Source organism: Nerophis ophidion, linkage group LG18 (genome assembly GCF_033978795.1).
Source record: "Nerophis ophidion isolate RoL-2023_Sa linkage group LG18, RoL_Noph_v1.0, whole genome shotgun sequence".
NCBI lineage: Eukaryota > Metazoa > Chordata > Actinopteri > Syngnathiformes > Syngnathidae > Nerophis > Nerophis ophidion.
Genome location: NC_084628.1, coordinates 28,085,414 through 28,101,626, shown reverse-complemented (window position 1 = coordinate 28,101,626; position 16,213 = coordinate 28,085,414). Strand labels below are relative to the sequence as shown.

The 16,213-nt window shown below is 38.9% G+C and overlaps 1 protein-coding gene and 1 long non-coding RNA gene across 7 annotated transcripts in view; both read right to left on the bottom strand.

Annotated features, from left to right (window-relative positions):
- LOC133537054 (arfaptin-2-like) overlaps window positions 1-7,370 on the bottom strand; it is a 28,366-nt gene extending 20,996 nt beyond the window's left edge. The window contains exons 1-5 of one of the 4 annotated variants that reach the window (XM_061877892.1): window positions 7,106-7,370; window positions 6,939-7,045; window positions 2,492-2,600; window positions 2,266-2,328; window positions 65-109 (exon numbers count right to left, since the gene is read on the bottom strand). In XM_061877892.1, coding sequence (XP_061733876.1) covers window positions 65-109; window positions 2,266-2,328; window positions 2,492-2,600; window positions 6,939-7,037 — 316 coding nt within the window. In that variant the 5' untranslated portion in view covers window positions 7,038-7,045; window positions 7,106-7,370. The remainder of the gene's footprint in view (window positions 1-64; window positions 110-2,265; window positions 2,329-2,491; window positions 2,601-6,938; window positions 7,046-7,105) is intronic. The other 3 variants (XM_061877893.1, XM_061877894.1, XM_061877895.1) reach the window with 3 other exon arrangements.
- Window positions 7,371-7,525: 155 nt separating this feature from the next.
- Window positions 7,526-16,213, bottom strand: part of LOC133537375 (uncharacterized) — a 10,003-nt gene continuing 1,315 nt past the window's right edge. Inside the window, exons 2-6 of one of the 3 annotated variants that reach the window (XR_009802683.1) lie at window positions 14,105-14,212; window positions 13,867-13,959; window positions 12,204-12,265; window positions 11,804-12,112; window positions 7,526-7,652 (exon numbers count right to left, since the gene is read on the bottom strand). This is a non-coding gene — a long non-coding RNA (uncharacterized LOC133537375). Of the gene's footprint in view, window positions 7,653-9,684; window positions 12,113-12,203; window positions 12,266-13,866; window positions 13,960-14,104; window positions 14,213-16,213 lie in introns of those variants that run through there. The other 2 variants (XR_009802681.1, XR_009802682.1) reach the window with 2 other exon arrangements.

Sequence of the window (16,213 nt, the reverse complement as noted above, 5' to 3'; positions counted from 1 at the left end):
GAAATGAGGTGAGGGCGGACATGATGATGATGATTATGATGATGATGATGATGATGAAACATACCTGAGCTTCTTTGCAAGTTGGCGGCCCGTGATTTGGTGCGAATGTCTGGAATGTGTGATGGGGGTGAGGATGAGAGTGGGAGGAGCCAAGTATGATGCATTAGTATGACCCACATGCTTCCATGGCACTCAGGTCTTAAGATATCACAGGAGTTATTAATGAGATCATGCACACTTCATTCTTCATGACAAAAAGGTGTTAACATCAAACAGACAAGAGCAGCTTGTTAATGCATATTTCTTTCTGCCTTTCAGGCTGCTAAAAGTGGGAGTTTAAGGCGTGCACGCAAGGCTTTAATCAAGTCCTTAGTCCAAGCGAGACTGAAACCATAAGAAAACCAATGACAAACTACCTCTGTCAAGTCTTCCCCCTTATTAATATTCAAATAACACTGACAATACTTGGTGCTACTTTTATGCCCTAAACATTTTTCCTTTGTGCCATTATTAACTATTATAGTTTTTATGGAATTAACTATTATAGTTTTTTATGGTATTAACTATCATAGTTTTTTTGTTATGAACTATTATAGTTTTTATGTTAATGATTATATATTTTTTGTCATTAACGATTATAGTTTTTATGTTATTATCTGTTATAGTTTTTATGTTTTAAGTATAATAGTTATGTTATTATTATAGTTTTTATGTTATTATTATAGTTTTTATGTTATTAACTATTAGTCTTTACATTAACTATTATAGTTTTTATATTATTAACAATAATAGTTTTTATGTTATTAACTGTTATAGTTTTTATGTTATTATTATAGTTGTTATGTTCTTAACTATTATAGTTATTTTTTATTAACTATTATAGTTATTATGTTATTAACCATTATGGTTTTTATATTAGTAACTATTATAGTTTTTATCTTAATTATTATAGTTTTTATGTTATTAACTATTATAGTTTTTGTTAGTAACTATTATGGCTTGTATGTTATTAACTATTATAGTTTTATGTTAACTATTAGTTTTTGCATTATTAACTATTATAGTTTTTGTTATTATTATAGTTTTTATATTAACTATTACAGATTATATTATTATAGTTTTTTATAATAATTAATATTTTTTATGTTATTAACTATTAGTTTTATGTTAACTATTATAGTTGTTATGCTATTAATTATAGTGTTTGTTATCAACTTTTAGTTTCTATGTTATTAACTATTATAGTTTTTATGTGATTAACTATTATAGTTTGTTTATGCTATTAACTGTTATAGTTTGTATGTTATTAACTATTAGTTTTTTATGTTATTAACTATTATAGTTTTTATGTTCTTAACTATTATAGTTTTACCTATTAACTATTAACATGTTTGTGTTCTTAACTGTTATAGTTTTGTTATTAACTATTAATATCTTTATGTTATTAACTATCAGTGTTTATGTTAGTAACAGTCATAACCAGCCAAATAACATAACAACTATAATTGTTGGACAACAAAATAAAACATAAACAAATGGGATTTTGACAAGGTGAGTGGGCTGGTTAAGAATAATACCTAAAAAACTAAAATAGTCCAAATAAAAAATATAATAGCTAATTACATAAAAACTGTAATAGTTAATAACAAACATGTTAATAATTCATAACAAAAATTATAATAGTTAGGAACATAAAAAAACAAATAGTTAATAACAAAAAACTATGACAGTTAATATCATGAAAAACAATAATAGTTAATAACATAAAAATATAATGGTAATATAAAATAATAATATTTAAAAACATAAGTTAATAACATAAAAACGATAATAGTTAAAAATAAAACTATAATAGTTAGTAATATAAAAACTATAATAGTTAAGATAAAAAAGATAATAGTTAATAACATATAAACTATAATAGTTCATATAAAACTATAATAGTTAATAACATAAAAACTATAATAGTTAATACCATAAAAACTGTAATAGTTAATAACATAACATCTATAATAGACAAAACAAAAGTATCACAAATGAGTGGGACAAGTCGGGAGAGATTTTGACACGGTGGGGGGGCTGGATGATGTCACAAGTGAGAAATTTTATTTGAGAACATTTTAAAAACTGTAACAGCACAAACAAAAGTTTTTACAGCACAAATAAATGTCAGTGTTATTTGTACATTCCCCACGATAAGGGGGGCCAACTGGACGCAGGTGCAAAAAGCGAGGGGTTAACGTGAGAACCATGTTCAGAATGCACCTGGTGCAGGCGCAGGGCCACGTCTTCTGTCCAAATACTCAGGGTTGAAACGAATTGCAGGCCCTATGAGATAATATGTAATATGATAGAACATAAAGCGCCGGCTTATAGGTCGGCAGCTGCCTGGCGGCAGTATATCAAGTGCAAATGCAAAATGTCTTCAAGTTTCCATTTGTTATGTGTCTCAGTTGAGCCCATGGATCAGTGCTGCTGCAGTAAACAATACCTTTAATGCTGCTGGTGGGAATGATGCCCCCTGCTGGTCCCCCGTATCCTCCTGAGACGATGTTGGTTTCATTGAGGTTGGGCCCAGACACCATCACCTGCTGTAAATCCTGCTCCAGCAACAACACAACACGGGGGTCAGCAAATATAATAGAATACCTTTTAATGCCACTTGAAACCAATTTAATGCCAATGTCCGTCCGTCCATCCATTTTCTACCGCTTGTCCCGTTCGGAGTCGCGGGGGGTGCTGGAGCCTATCTCAGCTGCTTTCTACCGCTTGTCCCTTTCGGAGTCGCGGGGGGTGCTGGAGCCTATCTCAGCTGCATTCGGGCGGACGGCGGGGTACACCCTGGACAAGTCGCTACCTCATCACAGGGCCAACACAGATAGACAGACAACATTCACACTCACATTTACACACTAGGACAGGGGTAGGGAACCTACGGCTCTTGAGCCAGATGTGGCTCTTTTGATGACTGCATCTGGCTCTCGGATAAATCTTAGCTGACATTGCTCAACACGATAAGTAATTAATAATTCCGGGGTAATCCATCCATCCATCCATTTTCTACCGCTTTTCCCGTCCGGGTCGCGGGGGATGCTGGTGCCTATTTCTGCTTCATTCACAGTGTTAAAAATAACAAATTCATTGATGAATTGATTAACATGGACCCCGACTTAAACAAGTTGAAAAACTTATTCCGGTGTTACCATTTAGTGGTCAATTGTACGGAATATGTACTGTACTGTGCAATTTACTAATAAAAGTTTCAATCAATCAATCAACGTTCAAAATATAAAACATTCTCATGCATTTTAATCCATCCATCCGTTTTCTAGAAGTCCCATTCATGGTAAGCAGAATTCATAGTAAGAAGTTTTTTATTTATTATCGGTTACCTTCAGAATAACAATGTTCTCAAAAAGAACAAAATACTTATTGTACTCTAAAGGTGTTGGTCGTACTTAAAAATGCACGCATTTCATTGTATTCAGTGTTAGAAAATATGATATGGCTCTCACGGAAATACATTTGAAAATATTTGGCTTTCATGGCTCTCTCAGATAAAAAGGTTCCCGACCCCTGCACTAGGCACTATTTCCAATCAACTTATCCCCAGGTGCATGTCTTTGGAAGTAGGGGGAAGTCGGAGTACCCGGAGAGAACCCACGTAGTCACGATATGAACATGCAAACTCCACACAGAAAGATCACGAGCCCAGGATTGAACCCAGGACTCCTCAGGACCTTCGCATTGTGAGGCAATGCCAATGTCCAAGTTATTATACATTGTAAAAAGCTTACAATCATCTGTTTGAACACTATAATGACAAGCATAAATAGTTGAAAAGATTACATTAACCGTTTGACCAGAGAATTCTTTCTTCTGTAGTGGTAGCAGCAGCTGCCAGTTGTGGTGGCGACAGCAGAAGTTGCTTTGTTGGTCACGCCAAAGAAACCTGGCACCGTTAAATGCTGCCTGTTTTTCAATCAATCAATCAATCAATCAATCAATCAATCAATCTTTATTTATACAGCCCTAAACCACAAGTGTCTCAAAGGGCTGCACAAGCCACAACGACATCCTCTGTTCAAATCCCCAATTTAATCGTCAACATGTAATTACGTAGCTGATAGCATGTGTGATTTCACCGCATGAAATTGCTTTAATGCCCCATGACATCAAATCTAATGCTTTTCATGCCCTATGTCAGGCCATCATTTTCGCTAAATTAATTGATTGACTTTTAAAGCGTCACTTATGTCCAGTTGTCTGAAAAGGAGAACGAAGAAGCAGCGTTTATTTAAACCTACTACTTTTCATATCGTAGCAGTTTTATCTCATTTCTTGGTTCTGTTCCGACAAGTTGAGACACTTTGACAGTCAAGAGGATTACGAGTCATTCGTCATTCAAACAAGAATATATAAACATCCTAGCAGTCTGCATCCTATTGACAGTAGACCTTGTACAGTGAGTGATGTTTTATTATGTTTTATTGTAGTGAGTACCGTATTTTTCGGATTATAAATCGCAGTTTATTTCATAGTTTGGCCGGGGGTTTGACATATACTCCGGAGTAATTTACTGCATTTCCTTGAATTGCCACAGGGCGCCTGCCTTGAATTACTGCCGGGTCAAACTCGCTTCCAAAAATAAATAGTGCATGCTTAGTATTACCGCCTGGTCAAACTCGTGACGTCATGAGTGACATTTCCCCTGTCATCATTTTCAAAATGGAGGAGGCTGATTTCAATACCGGTAATTTGAAATCGCATAAGGGGAAGAAGATTAAGAGCTATTCAGTAGGATTTAAGGTCCAAGCTTACATCACACTCAAATTTTTACTGCATACCTTTGGTAAGTGCCGGAGTGAGAAGAGGTTTTTAAAATAATTAGCGCATGCTTACTTTTACCGCATACCTTTTGTAAGTGCAGGAGTGAGAGGAGGTTTTAAAATAATTATAGCCCCGGCGACAATTCAACGCAATACGGTATGTGTGAAATTAACACATTACCGTAAAATCATGTACTGCAGATTACAAGCTGGACGTAGTGAAATATGCAGCAGAAAACGACAAGAAGAAGCGGCCCATACCTTTGGAGTTGGCAGAGTTGTTTAGAAGCGACATCGAGGAAGAAGATTTCATGGGATTTATCAATTAGGAGTGACAGATTGTTTGGTAAACGTATAGCATGTTCTATATGTTATAGTTATTTGAATGACTCTTACCATAATATGTTACATTAACATACCAGGCACCTTCTCAGTTGGTTATTTATGCGTCACATAACGTACACTTATTAAGCCTTTTGTTCACTATTCTTTATTTATTTTAGATTGCCTTTCGAATGTCTATTCTTGGTGTTGGGTTTTATCAAATTAATTTCCCCCAAAAGTGCGACGTATATATGTTTTTTTTCTTCTTTATTATGCATTTTCGGCCGGTGCGACGTATACTCCGGAGCGATTTAAAATCTGAAAAATACGGTAATAATCAGTGATGTTGTTTATAAAAAAAGAGCAAATGTGATGTGTTTTTTAAATGAATGCGCCGCATATGCTTAAAATGATCAAAATATGTAAATATTAAATATTATAAATAACGAAATATGCAATAAGTAAGTAAACAAATATTAAATACATAAAAAAATATTAGACATATAAACATATACACATTAATTCAAGTTCTCATTAATAAATAGTTAAGTAATTTATGGTTCACCTAGGAGATGAATGAGATTTTCTTATTTTCTTTGAAGGTTCAAGAGGTTTATCATAATTCTTCTTCCTCGTACTTTGTGACCACTTGTTGTTTGAACAGTTTCTTCAAGTGGATCATATTAGTACTTGGCGTGGTTTCCTTGCGTAAGCCATTTCCATGTTTTTAATACTGCATAGTGATCTGCTAAAAGCCTTAAAGGGCAACTGCACTTTTTGGGGAATTTAGCCTCTGGTTCACAATCATTATGAAAGACATGAGGACGGATGGATTTTAAAAAATTCATTCTAACTAGTAAGTAAAAGTTCGCTCTAATGGGAGGTCCACTATTCCGCTCGTAAAACCCAACAAAAAACATTAAAAAAGCACCAATAATACTTCATTTACATTTGGTGACTTGAATATTAACAAGTATTAGTGATATTGTTAGTATAAGCGCTAACGCAGACAGACTATAACGGAAACGTCATCACTCCTGTGTCTCCCTATGTTTACATCATCCATTGGTCTGCTGCTTCCTCGCTTCCCTGCAATTTTATTGTAGATCATAAAACATGCCTCTCAGATGGAAAGTAGAAGGATGAGTAGGTATTCCGACATGTTGGTACACTGACAGCCAATTTATACCGCAAAAGTCGAGAACGACACAAAAGGACGCTTAGTTCCACCCCCCTTTTCTTGGCGGGGATTAAGAGTCATTCTTCATCTAAACGGGAATATATTAATATCCTAGCAGTCGGCATCCTAATGACGGCAGACCTTGTAGAGTAAGTGACGTTTTAATACTCATGAAGTCTGCAGTGAGTAATAATCAGTGATGAAGAAAAACAAAACAAATGTCAGAAAGTTTTGTTGAAATAAATGCTTAAAATAATCATAACAGGTAAATATTAAATGTTATTATGATTGTAAACAATGTGAAGATGTGAGGAGCCCTACAATCCGTGACGTCACGCGCACATTGTCTGCTACTTCGGGTAAAGGCAAGGCTTTTTTATTAGCGACCAAAAGTTGCGAACTTTATCGTGGATGTTCTCTACTAAATCCTTTCAGCAAAAATATGGCAATATCACGCAATGATCAAGTATGACACAGAGAATGGACCTGCTATCCCCGTTTAAATAAGAACATCTCATTTCAGTAGGCCTTTAAGAAAACACCCGAGCCCTAATGGACGCCCAGTACTCTCTGCAGTTGAGTAAATAAAGTGGAGGAAGACACACCTGCTCCAGGCTGTCATCCTCTGCTTGAGTCCCGGTGTCTCCATTGCTGTTGATGGGGATCTCCATGGTGGCTGCCTTGCTCATGATGCCCTCTGCCATGATGCAGTCTGGGAATGACGTCATGTGAGCAATAAAACAACACTAGTGCGGCTTCAAGGGAGACTTACCTGGATGCTAACTGCTAATGCTAACTGCAGCTGATGTGGCTCCTGGCTAAATGACAGCTAGCTTGCTCGCCAAGCTCGCCTACAGGCAGACACACAAGCGACTGTAATAAAAAAAAACGGCAACGCAATCGCATGGAAAAGTGATTATTTGCCCAATTAAAAACAATTAATTGGTAAATCCATGGTTGTTTTTTCTCTACATGGTCTGCCTGCTTGCACTCAACTCATCCAGAAAATCCCTGCATCCATCCAGCCCAGCAGCGGCTTTGCTGCGCCTTCGCGGTAAAAGCTTTATCATTGCTACGAGGCTTAAATGTGTCATTTAGGGATGCATTAAATAAATTGTATTTCATATACATCTTTTTAAAGAATGATTTTAGTCTATTTGGTGCGTTATTGAATGCGTGGGAGCGTTTTTTCGCGACAGTATCCTTTTATTTTGAAGAAAATTCCTCCCCCTCCCTTCGGTCGTCCACGTCGTGCAGCGCTGATGTCGCGTTATCCTCTTCCTGCAATATCGCTTTTTTCCTGAAGAGGTCACTGCTACCTCATTATGGTTAAACACAATTAAGAAATGCATAAATAACAAGTTGGCTTTATAAATGTAGGTAAACAATAATAATGCAAATATTTTTTTTAATTATTTTTTATATTTTTTATTTATATCGTTATTTCATTTTCTATTTTATTTATTGGCATTATTCCACATTCAAAGCTTCAACAATAAGTTTACTCAGTTCCCAAAGGTTTATTGAGTGTTGTTAAAAGAAAAGGTGATGAACATGCCCTTTCCCAACTACTTTGGCACATGTTGCAGTCCTGAAATTCTAAGTTAATTATTATTTGCAAAAAAAAAATAAAGTTTATGAGTTTGAACATCAAATATCTTGTCTTTGAAGTGCATTCAATTGAATATGGGTTGAATAAGGATTTGCAAATCATTGTATTCCGTTTATATTTACATCTAACACAATTTCCCATCTCAAATGGAAACGGGGTTTGTAAGTAAAAAATTCATAGCAACATACAATTAGATGCTGTAATATTTTTTGAACATATGTTTAAAAGAAACAATAGGACTAAAGGTCACTGGGATCCAAAAGATCCCCACTTGTAAAAAATGTTGCAAATAAGTTATATATCTATATACTGTATACTACTTTTACTGTCAACACCTACATCTCTCGAATAGACCAACTTCAGATGTATCCGTTGATAAAACGTGTTTATATTTGATGTTTTATGCCCAATTGTTTTCCGAAGAAAACAGTTTTTTAGGGCAAAACCACAAAATAAGTAAAAAAAAAACAAAAACTAAAAATGTTATATTTGATGTGAAGTGAACGGAGACTTAAATAAGTAAATAATTCATAGCCACATAATTTTGATTTTATATATTTTTTTAAACTACAACTTTTAAAAAAAGAATAGGACTAAAGGTCACTGGGATCCAAAAGATCCCCACTTGTAAAAATGTTGAAAATAAGTCATAAAACAATATACTGTATATTACTTTTACTGTCAACACCTACATCTCTAGAATAGACCAACTTCAGATCTATCTGTTGACTAAAAAATTGTTTTACTTTTTGAGCAATGGCAGTGTTAAAGTAAAAAAACAAAACTTCCTGCATTGCAGCTTTTTGTTACTAGTGTCAATACGGTGTCATTTTCTACTTTTTATGTATATTTGTAATAGAAGTTTTAAAATCGGCCCCGGGGCCACACCTTGGGCGCCCCTGGTTTACATCAATCAATGATCAATCAATGTTTATTTATATAGCTCTAGATCACAAGTGTCTCAAAGGGCTGCACAAGCCACAACGACATCCTCAGTTCAGAGCCCACATTTTTTGACATAGTACAAAGAGAGCACAAGTCAACTTCTTTGTGTGGTAAAAAAAAAAGCTGATTGTAATAGACCCTGCGTGCAATTGGAAGTCACAGCCACTAGAGAGCACTTTTGCACCGTATCTTGGGAGTGTGACGTCATAAATTGCATTATAGCTCACATCTTTTTTTCCTTCTCTCTGGAGCTCTGCAAACATAATGACATATCCAAACCTCTCACTCACTGTTTCGGGGAATTGCTTTATTATTACTATTATTAATATTATTGCCAACCTTGCTGATTGCAGCTGTCCCGTAGAGATGCACTAATTGGCCTCATTTGTTACAATCAGGGACCTCATGAAGGAGAAGTGACATGTTTTCCAAACATCACAGTGCAGACTTAAATATCAGGTAAAACAATTTGCCTCTTCATCAGGATTGGTCTTTATATTATTTCGACTCAAACGGTAAATCAAATAAACTATAACAGATGCCGCACCCTAATTGAGGGAGGGTGTAACACATAGTGTCCTCCCTGAAATCGATAGGTTGAGAGTTCAAACCCCGGCCGAGTCATACCAAAGACTGTAAAAATGGGACCCATTACCTCCCTGCTTGGCACTCAGCATCAAAGGTTGGAATTGGCGGTTAAATCACCAACAATGATTCCCCGGCGTGGCCACCGCTGCTGCTCGCTGCTCACTGCTCCCCTCACCTCCCAGGGGGTGATCAAGGGTGATGGGTCAAATGCAGAAAATAATAGTATGTGTGTGTGACAATCATGGGTACTTAATATAGATGTTAATTATTTTTTTATTCAATTAAATTCTGGTGATAAGGTACACATTTGTGTGATGTTTATTACTTGTATTAAGCATTATTCTTTGTGTAAAATAAATATAATGTAATATTATTCATTTTCCATATGAGTTGGGAAATTGTGTTAGATGTAAATATAAACGGAATACAATGATTTGCAAATAGTTTTCAACCCATATTCAATTACATGTACTACAAAAGTAATGATTTTTTTTTTTGCAAACAATTAACTTAGAATTTCATGGCTGCAACACGTGCCAACGTAGTTGGGAAAGGGCATGTTCACCATTGTGCTACATCACCTTTTATTTTAACAACACTCAATAAACCTTTGGGAACTAAGGACACACATTTTTGAAGCTTTTCAGGTGGAATTCTTTCTCATTCTTGTTTTATGTACAGCTTAAGTTGTTCAACAGTCCAGGGTCTCCGTTGTGGTATTTTAGGCTTCATAATGCGCCACACATTTTCAATGGGAGACAGGTCTGGACTACAGGCAAGCCAGTCTAGTACCCGCACTGTTTTGCTCCGAACCCACCCTGTTGTAACAAGTGACTTGGCATTGTCTTGCTGAAATAAGCAGGGGCGTGAAAGATAACGTTGCTTGGATGACAACATATGTTGCTCCAAAACCTGTATGTACCTTTCAGCATTAATGGTGCCTTCACAGATGTCTAAGTTACCCATGCCTTGGGCACTAATACACCCCCATACCATCACAGATGCTGGCTTATGAACTTTGCACCTAGAACAGTCCTGATGGTTATTTTCCTCTTTGGTCCAGAGGACACGACGCTCACTGTTTCCAAAAAACAATTTGAAATGTGGACTCGTCAGACCACAGAACACTTTTCCACTTTGCATCAGTCCATCTTAGCTGAGCTCGGGCCAAGCGAAGCCGGCGGCGTTTCTGGGTGTTTTTGATAAAAGACTTTGGCTTTGCATAGTAGTTTTAACTTGCACTTACAGATGTAGCGACAAACTGTAGTTACTGACAGTGGTTTTCTGAAGTGTTCTTGAGCCCATGTGGTGATATCCTTTACACACTGATGTCGCTTTTTGATGCAATACCACCTGAGGGAACGAAGGTCCGTTATATCATCGCTTACGTGCAGTGATTTCTCCAGATTCTCTGAACCTTTTGATGATTTTACAGACCGTAGATGGTGAAATTCCTAAATTTCTTGCAATAGCCCATTAAGAAATGTTGTTCTCAAACTGTTTGACATTTTGCTCACGCATTTGTTCACAAAGTGGTGACCATTTCCCAATCCTTGTTTGTGAATGACTGAGCATTTCACGGAAGCTATTTTTATACCCAATCATGGCACCCACCTATTCCCAATTAGCCTGCACACCTGTGGGATGTTCCAAATAAGTGTTTGATGAGATTTCCTCAACTTTATCAGTATTTATTGCCACCTTTACCAACTTCTCTGTCACGTGTTGCTGGCATCCAATTCTAAAGTTAATGATTATTTGCAAAAAAAAAAGTGTTTGTCAGTTTGAACATTAAATATGTTGTCTTTGTAGCATATGCAACAGAATATGGGTTGAAAACGATTTGCAAATCATTTTATTCCGTTTATATTTACATCAAACACAATTTCCCCAACTCAAATGGAAACGGGGTTTGTATATCAGGGTCCAAAATTTCTCCACCCAAGGCTGCCTACTAATAAATCAAAAAATGTGTGATTATTTTGTAAAACAGAAAAAACAAAAACTTAAACCAATCCAAGATGCAAATAAGCAGTTTAAAATGTTTCAAAACGTTTTACATTGCATTCTTATTTTTTTGGAAGTGTATTTCTCGAACAATAAAAAATGAGCATTTTTGTTTCCTGGGCCACAATTTGGACACCTGATTGATGCCCGGTGCACTCTGCAGTTGAGTTAACAACCTTTTAACAGTTAATAAGGTATATGATTAATCATAAATGGAAAAAACATTAACGGTGTCCTGATTCCTTATGGACTGGGGTGGTGTACGTGAGCGAGCAGGCGCTTGTGGCTACCATATCTGTCAGCGGTACCCCGACTTACCACAGTCCAATTTCCGAGCTGCCCCGTTGCCTCCTGCTCCAGGTGGATATGTTGTGGGCGCTGCACATCCCTGTTTTTTTGCTCCAGCTGATGCCGCTGGTTGACATCTTCCTCCGGACGTCTGAGATCTGCCTCTTGAGGTGTGGGATATTACCAGCAGCTGTGATTCTCTCTCTTGCAAGGCCGCCGCCCGTCTCTTTCCTGGCAGGGATGTTGCTTACGTCGCCTCTGGTTGGTCCGCTTCAGAACCTCTATCTTTGCCTCCAATGACCACAGAACTTTCCTCCAGAAGGTGTTACCTTTGTCCATCTGATGTCAGATGAAACAAAAATTTAGTTGTTTGGCCACAATACTCAGCAATATGTTTGGAGGCCTATAATCCCAGGAACACCAAACCTACCGTCAAGCATGGTGGTGCTAGTATTATGCTCTGGGCCTGTTTTGTTGCAAATGGAACTGGTGCTTTACAGAGAGTAAATGGGACAATTAAAAAAGAGGATTACCTCCAAATTCTTCAGGACAACCGAAAATCATCAGCACGTAGGTTGGGTTTTGGGCACAGTTGGCTGTTCCAACAGGACAATGACCCCAAACACACATCAAAAGTGGTAAAGGAATGGCTAAATCAGGCTAGAATCAAGGTTTTAGAATGGCCTTCCCAAAGTCCTGACTTAAACATGTGGACAATGCTGAAGAAACAAGTCCATGTCAGAAAACCAACACATTTAGCTGAACCACACCAATTTTGTCAAGAGGGGTGGTCACAAATCAAATCAGAAGCTTGTGGATGGCTACCAAAAGCGCCTTATTGCAGTAAAACTTGACAAAGAACATGCAACCAAATATTAACATTTCTGTATGTATACACTTTTGACCCAGAAGTTTTGGTCACATTTTCAGTAGACCCATAATAAATTCATAAAAGAACCAAACTGCATGAATGTTTTTATGACCAAAAAGTATGTGCTCCAATCACTCTATCACAAAAAAATAAGAGCTGTAGAAATTATTGGAAAATCAAGAGAGCCATGACATTAAGTTCTTCACAAGACGAGAAGGCCTGGCTCTCAGTCTCCGTTCTAATTCATCCCAAAGGTGTTCTATCAGGTTCAGGTCAAGACTCTGTGCAGGCCAGTCAAGTTCATCCACACCAGACTCTGTCATCCATGTCTTTGTGGACCTTGCTTGGTGCACAGTCATGTTGGAAGAGAAAGGGGTCCACTACCAAACTGTTCCCAAAAGGTTGGGAGCATGGAATTGTCCAAAATGTTTTGGCATCCTGGATCATTCAAAGTTCCTTTCACTGGAACTAAGGGGCCAAGCCCAACTCCTGAAAAACAACCGCACACCATAATTCCTCCTCCACCAAATTTCACACGCGGCACAACACAGTCCAAAATGTAGCGTTCTCCTGGCAACCTCCTAACCCAGACTGGTCCATCAGATTGCCAGATGGAAAAGCGTGACTCATCACTCCAGAGAAGGCGTTGCCACTGCTCTAGAGTCCAGTGGCGACGTGCTTTACAGCACTGCATCCCACGCTTTGCATTGGACTTGGTGATGTATGGCTTAGATGCAAATGCACGGCCATGGAAACCCATTCCATGAAGCTCTCTGCGGACTGTACGTGGGCTAATAGGAAGGTTACATGACGTTTGGAGCTCTGTAGCAACTGACTGTGCAGAAAGTCTTCGCACTATGCTGACCTCTTTGTCAGTTTACATGGCCGACCACTTGGTGGCTGAGTTGCTGTTGTTCCCAAACTCTTCACTTTTCTTATAAGAACAGTTGTGGGACATCCTTCCCTCGTCATGTCTATGTGGAGAGGACCAGAAGAAGTTCATACGGAACAAAAAGTTCCAGAAAGGAGAAGAAGGTAGATCATATCCATGCTAGCTCAAAGCTAAATGTCTCATTGCCCGTCCAGTCAATAATTGAAAGGGTATGTTTCGACTTTCCGTTTTGGCAGAGGGGCTGCCTCCACATCCTTGAACACCTTTGACCTCCGCATTATGCACGGCCCACAAACAGGCTCCACTTTCACATGTGGGAAAGCAAAATACCGTCCAGTCCAGCCGTCACTTGCCAGCATGGGTTGGCTACCCATCTGTCCCACGTGGCGCACGTTAGTAGCCAGGGACAAGAAGTCCATGAACCTTTGGCCAAGCAGATGTTAAGGTTTTGGTCAAGTGGAGGGGACCCCAGGATGCAGAGACGGGAGACAAGGTGGGATTACAAAAAATGAAAACATTTAGTTAGACAAAAAGGGATAACTAAGGGCAATGGGGCAGAAACGCATACCATGTAATATGGACAAAAAAGATTCCTCAGAGGTCGGCAGGTGGAAGGGCCAGGGCACACTGAGCAAGGCAACAGTCCAACACCAGAAATCCTTTTACCTCAGGGGGACTAGGAAATAAACACACAAGAGGTTAGGGAATACAGGAAAAAAATAAGTAGGTTCAGGACATCATACGCAAATACGGTGTTAGCTTTCACTGTTATGCTGATGACACCCAACTCTACATGCCCCTAAAGCTGATCAACACGCCGGACTGTAGTCAGCTGGAGGCATGTCTTAATGAAATTAAACAATGGCGGGACGGCGTGGCGCATTGGGAGAGTGGCCGTGCGCAACTCGAGGGTCCCTGGTTCAATCCCCCCCTAGTACCAACCTCGTCACGTCCGTTGTGTCCTGAGCAAGACACTTCACCCTTGCTCCTGATGGGTGCTGGTTGGCGCCTTGCATGGCAGCTCCCTCCATCAGTGTGTGAATGTGTGTGTGAATGGGTAAATGTGGAAGTAGTGTCAAAGCGCTTTGAGTACCTTGAAGGTAGAAAAGCGCTATACAAGTACAACCCATTTATTTATTTATTTAATTATGTCCGCTAACTTTTTGCAACTCAACGCCAAAAAAACAGAAATGCTGATTATCGGTCCTGCTAGACACCGACCTCTATTTATTAATACAACTTTAACTTTGACAACCAAACAATTAAACAAGGCAACTCGGTAAAGAATCTGGGTATTATCTTCGACCCAACTCTCTCCTTTGAGTCACACATTAAAAGCGTTACTAAAACAGCTTTCTTTCATTCCCGTAATATCGCTAAAATTCGCTCCGTTTTGTCCACTAAAGACGCTGAGATCATTATCCATGCGTTTGTTACGTCTCGTCTCGATTACTGTAACGTATTATTTTCGGGTCTCCCCATGTCTAGCATTAAACGATTACAGTTGGTACAAAATGCGGCTGCTAGACTTTTGACAAGAACAAGAAAGTTTGATCATATTACGCCTGTACTGGCTCACCTGCACTGGCTTCCTGTGCACTTAAGATGTGACTTTAAGGTTTTACTACTTACGTATAAAATACTACACGGCCTAGCTCCATCCTATCTTGCCGATTGTATTGTACCATATGTCCCGGCAACAAATCTGCGTTCAAAGGACTCCGGCTTATTAGTGATTCCCAGAGCCCAAAAAAAGTCTGCGGGCTATAGAGCGTTTTCCGTTCGGGCTCCAGTACTCTGGAATGCCCTCCCGGTAACAGTTCGAGATGCCACCTCAGTAGAAGCATTTAAGTCTCACCTTAAAACTCATTTGTATACTCTAGCCTTTAAATAGACCCCCTTTTTAGACCAGTTGATCTGCCGCTTCTTTTCTTTTTCTCCTCTGTCCCCCTCTCCCTTGTGGAGGAGTCCGGTCCGGTGTCCATGGATGAGGTGTTGGCTGTCCAGAATCGGGACCCAGGATGGACCGCTCATCCAGAGTCGGGACCCAGGATGGACCGCTCGCCTGTGTTGGGGACCTCTCTGCTGATCCGCCTCCGCTTGGGATGGTTTCTTGCTGGCTCCACTTTGGACGGGACTCCCGCTACTGTGTTAGATCCACTTTGGACTGGACTTTTAAGGTTGTGTTGGATCCAATATGGATTGAACTTTCACAGTATCCTGTTAGACCCGCTCGACATCCATTGCTTTTGGTTCCCTAGGAGGTGTGGGGGGTGGGGGTTGTCCACATATGCGGTCCTCTCCAAGGTTTCTCATAGTCATCATTGTCACCGACGTCCCACTGGGGTGAGTTTTCCTTGCCCTTACGTGGGCTCTACCGAGGATGTCGTTGTGGTTTGTGTTGTGGTTTTTGCAGCCCTTTGAGACACTGGTGATTTAGGGCTATATAAATAAACATTGATTGATTGATTGATTGATTGATTGATTAATTGATTGATAGTTTTGTTCTGTAACTTCAAGACTCATCTAGTTCCTGTTTATTCACTCCCTTGCTTTGTCACCATGGCAACCTGTCCGTTTCACCTGCCTCACGTGTTGGACTCACGCACCTGTTTTTAATCACAGAGACTATTTAAGCCTGTCATTTTCTGTTGTTCGTCCTGGCGACATTACTCTG